The 11,802-nt window shown below is 27.5% G+C and overlaps 2 protein-coding genes, 1 long non-coding RNA gene and 1 pseudogene across 4 annotated transcripts; 2 read left to right on the plus strand and 2 right to left on the minus strand.

Annotated features, from left to right (window-relative positions):
* Positions 1 to 172: 172 nt before the first annotated feature.
* Positions 173 to 2,294, minus strand: LOC149060918 (uncharacterized). Its single transcript, XM_089230775.1, has 2 exons — positions 2,061 to 2,294; positions 173 to 1,987 (listed from the first exon to the last, which is right to left on the minus strand). Exons 1-2 carry the CDS (start codon positions 2,292 to 2,294, stop codon positions 173 to 175), a joined length of 2,049 nt encoding a protein of 682 aa, XP_089086901.1.
* A 3,336-nt stretch (positions 2,295 to 5,630) lies between these two features.
* LOC149060919 (uncharacterized) lies at positions 5,631 to 9,425 on the plus strand (annotated as a pseudogene). The gene is made up of 9 exons (XR_016192466.1): positions 5,631 to 5,637; positions 7,256 to 7,427; positions 7,509 to 7,718; positions 7,810 to 8,188; positions 8,257 to 8,466; positions 8,626 to 8,706; positions 8,791 to 9,072; positions 9,174 to 9,217; positions 9,285 to 9,425. The product of XR_016192466.1 is annotated as an uncharacterized LOC149060919 (transcript).
* Positions 9,298 to 10,320, plus strand: LOC149060920 (uncharacterized). Its single transcript, XM_089217887.1, has 4 exons — positions 9,298 to 9,447; positions 9,511 to 9,687; positions 9,866 to 10,039; positions 10,220 to 10,320. Exons 2-4 carry the CDS (start codon positions 9,579 to 9,581, stop codon positions 10,303 to 10,305), a joined length of 369 nt encoding a protein of 122 aa, XP_089074013.1. The 5' UTR covers positions 9,298 to 9,447; positions 9,511 to 9,578; the 3' UTR covers positions 10,306 to 10,320.
* Positions 9,969 to 11,364, minus strand: LOC149060921 (uncharacterized). The gene is made up of 3 exons (XR_016189902.1): positions 11,028 to 11,364; positions 10,207 to 10,447; positions 9,969 to 10,095 (listed from the first exon to the last, which is right to left on the minus strand). It is a non-coding gene; the product is annotated as an uncharacterized LOC149060921 (long non-coding RNA).
* Between the last annotated feature and the right edge of the window lie 438 nt (positions 11,365 to 11,802).

An 11,802-nucleotide genomic window follows, 5' to 3' on the forward strand; every position in this document is an offset into this window, starting at 1 on the left:
AAAAAAAAACTTACATTATAATAGATATTTAATGTTTGGATGAAGTATTAGTATATATATACAGTTACCAAATAAAATAATATGAATAAAATACAGTATTGTTTAATTAATATATAAGTTATATTATGTACAAGTATAATACAAATCATTTATTATTGATTATTATCAATTGTTATTCAGATGAATGTAAAATTGGGATAACAATTTTTTGACTGTTTTTGTCTAAGATCATAACTTTTTTTTTTAAATTCTTAAGAGGAACCCAACTTAACTCGGTAGATAAGTTGTCAACAATATAAATATCAAAAATAATAGAACTTAATGGTTTTTCATAAAATGGTAGTTTAGTTAGAAAAACTTTTCCTACTAGAACTACTTCATTATTAATCTTAGTATGAGCTATGTTTAATATTTCCATTATATCATTATCTTTAGTTAATATAAAACGATCAGCTATACTTCTTGTTTTTAAAATTGTATTTTGTAAATGGACAACTTTATATTGTGGTTCTGTTAAGTTATTCAATAAAGGTCCTTGGGTATGCTCATTTTTAAAAACAATTTTTATACTTTTATCTTTATGAGTATTAACATTTTTTTGTTCATAATATCTTTTGATAATTTGTTGGAGAGGTTTATCATGTTGTCTTATCATTTTTTTAAGAGACTTCATGTAGTTTTCGAATGGAAAAGCACTTATGTTGTCGAGGGAGCCAAAGTTAAGATAATCATCAGAAATATGAAGAAGGCTATGCACATTGTGAGAAATGAAATGTCTTCCATATAATGTTTCAAATTGTTGAACAAAATATTTAAGTAAACCTCTAGCATAATCAATATATTTCTCTTGCATATTGTCATTCAACAGTATTGTCATAGCTATATTTAGGGCCATAAAGTGCTTATAACATTCATTACTTATATTATCTTTAAAAACAATTTGTCCTGTATACAGCAGTATTTGACGTAGTTCAGTGGCTTTAAATCTTGGTAATTCATTTAAAGCTCTAGGCTTACGAGAAAAATCACAAGGTATATTTAGCTTTAATGATAAAAAATGATCTGATATTTTTTTTTGTATTAAATTTGGTATCCGAACATTTAATGGTCCTTTATGAATCCATAATTGAATCAACTTTTTCATAATACCAAGGCAAACGAGATGCATATAATCTAATGCAAATATGTTAACGATATCTATACCAGGTAAATCTGATAATATGGATAGTGTAGATCCTACATGATGTTCTTCGTATCTTTTTGTTACATAGTCATTATGAGTACGCTTGATTTCACTACTGGCTGAATATGGGAAACATGATCGGTTTTTCAAATATTCTCCTTCTTTTAAACATCGAGAACAAGAGTCATAACCAGAATGCCCTTTAATTTTTAGCACAAATGCTTTAGCAGGTGCGTCTAAAGAAAATCCATCTATGATTACTTTTAAAATTACTCCATTTACATTAATACCATTTTCCAATAATTCTTTTGCTTCTATAACAAATTGTTCTAAGTATAAATTAGAATTTGTAAGCTTTTCATTGCCCCAGTAAATTCCAATTGGGAAAACAGAGTTTTTAAATGGCCGTATATAGGCTAAAATTGGCCATAGCTGACTAGAACTGCTCTTAGAGATTGGCAAGCCATCAATTCCGATTACTATTTTTATCACCTCAATATTATTAGTTGAATAAAATTTAAAATGATCTTGAATGGATGAACTTAAACCAAAATGATAGTATAAACCAGGACTTATTATTGATAAAGCATGTGTCACATTAGTTTTTTTAGTTTTTAATATAGTACGAGAATCTTTAGGGAGTTTTGATAATGTTGGAACTTTTTTCAAAATTATCAATAATCCATCAAATGCATTATGAGGTATATTAAATTGTGTTGCCCAAATAACTAAATCATTTTGAAACTCATCACATATACTAATTGGTTCATGAGTAGGTAGATCATATTCATTGCTCTCAGAAAACTAAAAAATAATTTGTAAGAAAATTAAAAACGAAGAATTATTAATATAATTAACAATGTAGTAGAACTATTACTTTTGAAAATATAAATTCAGAATTGAAACAATTATCATCAGTCAAGTAATTTGCAGAAGTCAACTCTGGACTATAAAAATATTCTTTTTTGGGTTTATTACTACAAATATTATCAGATACTTCTTTTAATTTACACTGGTTATACTTTTGCAAATTAAAATCATTAACCTCAATGTTGAATACAGAGTCTAATTCTTCTCTAACTCTCCTCCTCTTTGTTCTTTCACTCGTCATTGTAATAATTTCAATATTATTATCAATTTTCTAGAAAAATCAGAATAAATAAACAACTATGTACCTAATAACCTAATATATAAATATATTTTAATCATATTAAATACCTATATGTAGTATTTATTATATACATTTTTAATTTGATGGTATTAAAAATATATCTAAATAGGTAGATAATAGGCTAAATAAGTACCAAATACTAATTCTATATTATAATATAATACCTACCTATATAGGTAATGAATATATATATGTGGATTATATATTAAAATAAAACATCATCTATAGTAAATAGTAAAAGCTATTGTTATTAATGTTATTTACCAATTTATATTTTTATACCAAGACTAATACAGATAGGTACCTTCAAAATGGTTGAATTTCATATTCAAATATATTATTTTAAGATTGTATAAAATAGCAAATATTTATAGTAGGTATAATTATTAAAAAAAAAAAAAAAATTATAAAAGTATCAGAAAATAATGTATCAAAAATATTTTGTTGAATAATATAATATCATTATAGGTACAGGTAATTCTTTTACCAAACAACACTCATTAGGTACTTCAGAAAGTATTGCATTTTTTCAAAATATTTCTATTATACATAGTTTTCATAATTTTCAGTTGATATAGAACAACCTTTTTCTAAAAAAAAAAATATATATTTTATATTTTTGGAGTTCATCATTGCATGAAAATCATTTTTTGAATAAGTAGTTTTTGAGTTGTAGGCATTTAAAGTTTCAATAAGCGGTGTGGTGGTACGGGATACCCTGCAAAATGTTAGTCCACTACAACCCTGCTATAATATTTACTATTTTAATTGTGTAAAAAATTTAGAAAATAATCTATTATATATTCGTTAATATATTTATCCTATGTACCTAGTAGATTTAAAACTAATTGGTCGTTATAATTTTATTGTGTAAAATATTATACCTATACCTACCTAATGTAACACTATACAATATAATATGTAATAACACGTGTAAATAGTATTTTTATTTTTATTTTATCACAATTATGAATTATTTACAAAAAATAAAATTTTATTTAGTTACAGTAGATCAAAGCAGACTAGTTAAAACAGACCTGACGTTTGGTAATTACTAATTATTACTTAGTAAAACATCAGGAGGTTCTCATGCACACGCCTATATTGAATGATAATAATAATAGCAAAAATACTAAACTAAAAAAGAACGTTTACATACCTTTTATAGTGCAGTTGCGTATTCCGATTCGCAATTAACTCAACTGATTTGCAACTTAGGCAGCTGCAGATAACTGTAGTAATTTTATCAATAATAGGCAAATACGACCAAAGTACTTTTTGTTGTAAGATTTAAAAAATTTTTATTCTTTGGAATGCTTTTTCTATATGCACTCGAGCTCTGGCTATTTCTGCATTTTCAATACCATCTTTGTACTTGGCAGTTTTTTTTTTACCAAAAAATGGTGGTATAAATAACTTTACACCACTTTCAGTACATTCCTGTTCAATTAAGAAACCTTTATCGACCATGATAGCATCTCCTTCTGTGCATTTGTCCAAAATTCCACTGTCGACAAAAATAAATTTATCACTCGCTCTTCCGCCATACACTGAGGAGCTTAAAAAAGTAATCAAACCATCTGGAGAAATTCCAACCATCATTTTAATAATTGTATTATTGCCTTTATAGTGTAAATAAGTTCTTATCATACATCTGATATTTGATTTCGGATGATAAAAATGCGCTGTGACAAGTTTTGAAATTTCGCACCCTGAATTTATGTGTTGAAATAGGGGTTGCTACTATTGCTACGATAATCTACTGTCACGATATAATAATGTTCCGATCATATTACTCCGAATGTAAAATGTTACGAATACAATTAATCCGATATTATACTATTACGGTAAAAGGAATAAGGCTATATTAATCACTGCCTATTTTTATATTAAACTGTAGTTTGTCAGTCAATGGTATATTAATTACCTATAACCTATAGGTTATATATATATCTATATTTTATCATAGTAATCAGTGAGAGTGAGACAGTTAAAGATGTTTTAATAAATAAATACTAATACTAATACTTATTTACTAAATAAATAGATTTATGTTGCCAATACTCAATAGTAATATCATATTGATTATAAATTTAATATTAGTATTAATAAATAATAATAAATGGAAATATAATATAGTAATAATTATATTATTAGTTATAATATTGCTATATAGTATAGCATGATGGTTATATGGTGTATGGTATAATTTTTTTTTTCAAAAACTATGCGTTTATTATAATATTAGGTACTACAATGTTTGATTATGATCAGGGTTCAGCACTGAAAGAATTTATACATATATATCATGGATGTAGTAAAACATAGTATAGTGATATAAATATTAAATATACGTTTTATAGTATGGAGAATTCAAATATAAAACTTTATTTTACTTGTATTTTATATTTTCAATTGTTTTGTTGTATTGATGACTGACGCATGTTCAACGATTTTTAACAATTTATAGAATACCTAGATAATATAATTGTTCAAAATGTATTACCTAATTAAAATATTGAACGATTAATTACAAAACTTTGTTTTAAGCAAAATTTGTGCTAATTTGAAATAAAATATCGATAAAAAAAATAATTGTGCTAATTAATTTCTTACATCTTTTGGAATGAATGACGAAACTTATGCCTATTAAAATATTAAATTTTCAAATCTTAGCTTTTATAAGATTTTATGATATTTTTTTTTCAGATAATATGTTGCTCACGTAATTATATTCAGATAATTAAAATTAAGAAATTAATTTATATATAATAGGACATAATAGTACATAACGTCTTATTATAGTAGTAAATCATATTAAAAATCTACGAAATCTAAAACTACGAATTTAATTGAATTTTAGATCGTTTTAGGAGAAAACTTTAATGTAACGACGTCACATCGATATGGATAATTCAAGATACCTACCTAGTAATCATAATCTATACAGATTAATAATCCATTATTTTCAGATTATCGAGAAGACATTTTGAGTGACAATCGTATAGAAATATTATTGGGGCTTAGCCCTTAGATTATTAGTAGATTAAGGGGGAGAAATAAATTTGTTAATATTTAGAGTCACCTAAAACCATCTATACTCCGTCATTTCAGAGTCATTCGTCTTAGTTGAAGTTTGATTTGTTCAGTCTATGCAAACGTATATATTAACGTATATTAACTTATATTACTTGTGTTTAGTAATTTTAATTTTCTTTCAATATTTGTTTAATTTTTTTTTTTTTTTTTTTAAATCATTTTCCATAAATTTCCAGTATGACAGGTAAGAGACAGATGTAGGCAATAGCCAAAAATATGTGACCGTAACTGATATAACTATAAATTAATTTCTAAAAAGTGTAATGTAAATTATTTTTTTTAAGGGCCGGTTGCTACACCAGCATTTGTTTTCTCTGTCTATGTCCCAAATAATATATATAGGTAGGGACAAAGATACTCCGTATTTCCACGATTATGACTCTAGTTCAGTTTAGGGTAAAATCACCTAATGCCTATTACATATTTTATAAAGAAGAGTATTTCCCGTGCATTGACCCGATAGATTTTTAATATTTACATTTTTTATTACTATATAAGCATGTTTGAATTTAAAATAATTTCGATTATTTTTAACCATTAATAATTTATTCAAAATTTTAAGTATTAAAAATATATCCGGTCAATGCATAGGAAATACTCTTCTTTATAAAATATATAATACGTGCTTTTGTCTTAAACTGAACCAATGAGTCGTAATCATGGAAATACGGAGTATCTTTATATTCTATATATCTATATATTATGTGGGAGATAGACAGAGAAACCAAATACTGGTGTAGCGACACCTTAAAAGATGTAGTACCCGTTGTGTTGTATCCATCTTACACACATGGGACATGGCAAATGTTCGTTCACCAGTTTCACAAATTATAAAATTCAAAATTAACAGCACAATATTGAAACTGGTGAACGAAAATTTGCTATGTCGCACGTGTGTAAAACGGAGACAACATATGGGTCTACGTCCTATTAAGATAAATATTTTTTTTTTTATTTGAAATACGTTGTTGTCCATAAAAATATAATTCCCCGATTTCATATACATCACTCATTCATTTTTTAATAATTACAATAATAAAAAAAATTGAGCTTTTATTGAGTTACATTCAGCACCTGATTTACCAATTCATAAGCCCAGTATAATTTACAATTTTGGGCCCAAAATTGTCCATTTCTATTTTTTTCAATGCCAAAATAAAATTTAAGCATAATAAATTTTTAAATTAATTGTAAATATAATTAGTTACTTGTAAATGAGTAATTGGATCATGGATCATAGAATACAATTTTATAGTCAAAAATATGATTATTTAGTATACAAGAACGCTTAACACTTTAACTGTGTCTAATTAATGTTTACAATATACAATTTACGGTATACAATATACATATTAAAAAGTAAACGGTTTTTTTTTTTTAAATAAAAATTAGTATCAGCTTTAAGGCCGTCGTTAAAAACCATTATACTTTATAAACCCACTGTATAAAAAGATATAAAATTTATTGTAATACTAAATACCTGAACTTGGTGGACCTCTCTTTATGAGTGGTCCCAGTGCTATTTGTCCTTGCTTAAATATGGCACTGGTTACATTATGTAGCTTACAATTTGATAAATTTTATTAAATTCACATCTAATTACAATATTTTTTGCGAACTTGGTAATTAATAATAACTACTAAATACAAATCCAAAATAAATTTTATAAATATTAGTTGGTATTTTAATGAAAAATAAACAAAACTCAATATAATATTATAAATAAAATACATTTTTATGAGTAAATAAACATTATTGGGTTAGTTTTTTTTACATTAATTAAATTGTAAAATTCAACTTAGATGAACGTAATGAAAGATCGAGGTCGAGGTCACCAATCGGTAGTAACGAAGACACCGCATTTTATAAGGAATGGGCTTCATCTAGAAGAATTCCAGGGATCAGAGGAACCATGGCATATGCTGAGGCACGAGGATATACGTATGTTCAAAACCGTGTATCAACAAATCGACGGTAAGTACTAAAAGAATATGATATATCTGCAATAAAATAAATAATTAGAACTATTAATAAAAATAAAATAAAATTATATAGACAGCTTCGATGCTCACGTTATGAACAAGGGTGTAGATCAACAGCTTCAATGTCGTTACAGCCAGATAATGCACCAATTGTGGTGTATCATCAACACAATCATCACCAAGGGCATGATATTGAAATTGGCGCATTCTTGGAAACGCTGAGGCAACGGGGTTCAGCAGAGGGAACATCGGCTAGAACAATCTTCGAAGAGCAAGCTAGAATGTAGACTTATATTTTATAATATTTATGTTTAAAAATTTAATTTATAACTGTGAATACATACTAAATACTAGCTATTTTTTTCTGTTTTTAGATTTCCGAATGCAGCTATGGAGGTACAAACTGAACAAGCACTAAGAGTTATACGCTATGTCCGTCGTCACTCCAGTCCGCCTATTCCTGAGAACCTGAGAGCCATGGGAGACACAATACAATCGATGACATGGCGAAATCAGTTATTGTATTGTATCGATGACGAAGCTCCATTTTTTAATGGCAATTTGGAATACATAGAAAACGGAGAGATTACTTTTGGAGGATTGTTATTTGTAAACTTACAATTTTTACAGTGGTTCAAACCATATATTTATGGATCAAAAGTGCTAGCTGTTGATGGGACTTTTGGAGTCATACCAAGAACTCCTGGGGATGTTCAACAGTTAGTAACAATTCATGTAGTCTTGGATAATATCGTAAGTGATCTGTTGACTGTTAATATTACATTTGTTTATAATATTTTTAAATACTATTGTATTTTTAGTCAGTTCCTGTGGTATATGCTCTCCTAAATCGCCGAACAGAGAGTGTATACATCAGGCTTTGGCAGTTCATAAAAATTGATTTTCCTCAGGGTATATTTCACTGGGAAAATATAACCATTATAGCCGACTTTGAAACAGCCATGCGCAACGCTGTTTAAAGGGTAATTCCTGAATGTCAGATGGTCGGTTGCTGGTTTCATTATAGTCAGGTACTAATTTGACATCTGTTATAATGTATTCAATCCTGAATAAAAAAATAATGTAATATCCTTATCCTTTTATTTTAACTGCATGTAACATATTCAAACACTTAATAATGTGATCTTTAGACTGTCAGACTTTATTTTAACATAAATTATTGTCCATAGAGCATTGCACGATTCATTCAGACACACAATATGTCCAGATTAACTATGAGCAATCATGATGTTGCTACAATTGTGAGAATGGTAATATTATATCACAAATAGGTTTCACCGACATATAAATTGATATTATAATGATAATTTGCTTTTACATGTTTTTAATAATAGATCATAGCTCTACCACATTTGCCAGCCCAGCAAGTCCCAGAATTTCCTGAAGAATTTTATATTCTGGGAGGATTTTTGGCAATAACAAACCTTGCTACACGAATGGGCATATTAGACCTTGTGGCTGAATTTTTGAACTATGTTTGTAACTATTGGATAAACATCATCCGTCCAGAAGGATTTACAGTTTATGGATTAAATATACGAACAAATAATTACGTAGCTTCCATAGCATGTTAGGGTCAACTATTGGTCGCCACCCGCCTGTATGGACTTTCTACGGTAAAATCTTAATTAAATAACAGATATTAAACATGTAAACATTATAACAATTAAAATGATTCTGTACCAATTATTTGTAGATTGATTGCGTTCTGTTGAAGCCAGAGTGAGAAGGGAAACTTGGCAGATCATTAGCGGTCAAAAAGTAAGATAATTTATTTTGCTTGTTACAACTTGATAATACTTTTATGATGTGTAATATGTAAATCTAGGTTCGAAGATCTATTGTTACATCCAGAGATGTCAACAATCGGATTTTGGCTGATGCTTTGAACAGCTTGCGTAGTGGCAGATATGACTTACTGGCCTACCTAAGGCGAGTAGCTTACTCAGCGAGAGGCTATTTGGATTGAGAAATAGGCCCATTACCTAATGGTAATACGATAAATTATATTCATGTTTTCAAACTAAATTACATAATGATTGGTTTACCTACAGAAATCATAAGAGATCTGGATGTTCAAGATTTAAGGCTGAACATTCAACCTCGACTACCAGCTCCGCCAATGCATGTCCGTGGTGTTAGAAGACCCAGAGGTCGTGGGCGTCAAATGCTAGAGAGGCCAGGTCCGGCAGGTCTTATTCCACGTGTTGCTGACAATCTCAATGCATTTGGTAATAATTATTCATTTAAATATAAAAGTTGATTTTGTCCTTGGAGTGTATATTCTGTTTAAAAAAGACAAGTTGTTGTTTAGCACTTGATCGATAAATTACATTCTTTATAAATATAATATAATATTATTTTATACACAATAAATAATATACTATAATATTTACTATTTTATCCAAGAAATGGTCGAAGAAGTTGTTCTTCAACAAGCTGTAGAAGAAACCGCCAGGGTTGTTGAAACGCCAGTGCGTCTTCGTGGTGTTAGAAGGGCCAGAGGTCGTGGACGTCAAATGCTTGAGAGGCCAGGTCCGGCAGGTCTTATTCCACGTGTTGCTGACAATCTCAATGCATTTGGTAATAATTATTAATTTAAATATAAAAATTGATTTTGTCCTTGGAGGGTGTATATTCTGTTTAAAAAAGACATGTTGTTGTTTAGCACTTGATCGATAAATTACATTCTTTATAAATATAATATAATATTATTTTATATACAATAAATAATATACTATAATATTTACTATTTTATTCAAGAAATACTTGACGGAATGGTTAAGGAAGCTGTTGAAGAAACTGTCGGGGTTGTTGAACCAGAAATTGGAGGTATAAATAACTTTTAAAAGTCAAAATGTCACAATTCATCAAATATTAAAATTAATATAAAATTGTTTATATTAACTAGATCAATCGGCTGAAGTGGAAATCATATTACTTGGACTTCATGGTTTTCTTCACAATGGTCAGTAAATAATGTTACATTATCTGTAATACAAAAAACACACTTAATCAATGTATATATAATAAAGTTAAAATATAGAAATAAAAAAATAAAAAAATAAACAAATGATAAAACAAAACAACTAATGTCTCTACGTTAATTTATTCATAATAATTAATTGATTATAATAATTTATGTTTAAGTAAATAATCTAGGTTTAGAATTCGAGAAAAATTAGGTACACAAATTAAATCTAAGTTATGAGTATTTTTACAGGTAATTGGAAAAGCAATTAAAAATATTTTAATATTTCTAGGCAGGTGACGAAAAGCCATTTATAACATCAAAATCAAACAAAATATAAATATAAAAAATATAAATAGCAATTCATGACTGATTCAAGCTTATCAATTATTTAATAAAATGTATTATAATGTCAATTAAGATATTATACCTAGCTGTCACAGTGAATTATATTTTTTAAATACCCAAGTTTTACACTATGTTAAATGTTAATAATATAATTTATTATAAAATTTAAAATTTAATTTATCCGTCTAAATTTATAGCTAAAAAGTCTATTTAGTAATAGCTATAAGTCTCCTAAATATTAAACTTACTTACTCTGTCTATAATATAAAAATATTTTTGGTCAAATATTAACATCTTCTTTGAAGTCGAGGTTGGTGATATAAATCATAAAATACCATATGGAAAGTCAAGTTAATAAATAAAAATTATTTTTACATTACAAATAAAATTACAGCATTTGGATTCTAGTGGATTTCTAACTTCTCACTGTTTCTGTTAGAAACAAAATGTTATGCTAGTCGTTAAATTTTGACCTGGTCATAATTTATGAGTTATAAACACTTGCCAATTATTGGCTAATGATAGGTAATTGTAAATTGTTTAACAACATAATCACAATTAACAATACTTCAACCCGTTTAATCATTTATGTAATAATGTATATAATATTATAATGTATATACTATCATTATTTTTAAAATAATATATGACTGCATTTAACCAATACCTTTTTAAAAGATAAATGATAATATAGCCCATACACTCTACAAATCTCTACAGAACCGTGGTTATAGTACAAAATATATCGGAGTTATATCATAGAATATCGTTGTTATTGATAATCGGAGCAACGATTGTCGTAGCAGTTGCATAGGTGTCAATCTTCATTTATTAATCGGAGTAGTATAATATCGGAGTAACAGATTTTCGTAGTATTAGTGTAACCCCATTGAATGGGTACTATCAATAATCATAATAATAACGTAGGGTAACCAAGTTTTACAATACGATTACCGTTATGTGTTCTTTTGGGATAACGTGGTCTAACGTCTTATTCATTATGTATTATCTATTATAAAGCAATAAC

Source organism: Diuraphis noxia, unplaced genomic scaffold (assembly GCF_037042655.1).
Source record: "Diuraphis noxia isolate RWA-SAM2 unplaced genomic scaffold, SU_Dnox_SAM2 contig0001, whole genome shotgun sequence".
Taxonomy (NCBI): domain Eukaryota; kingdom Metazoa; phylum Arthropoda; class Insecta; order Hemiptera; family Aphididae; genus Diuraphis; species Diuraphis noxia.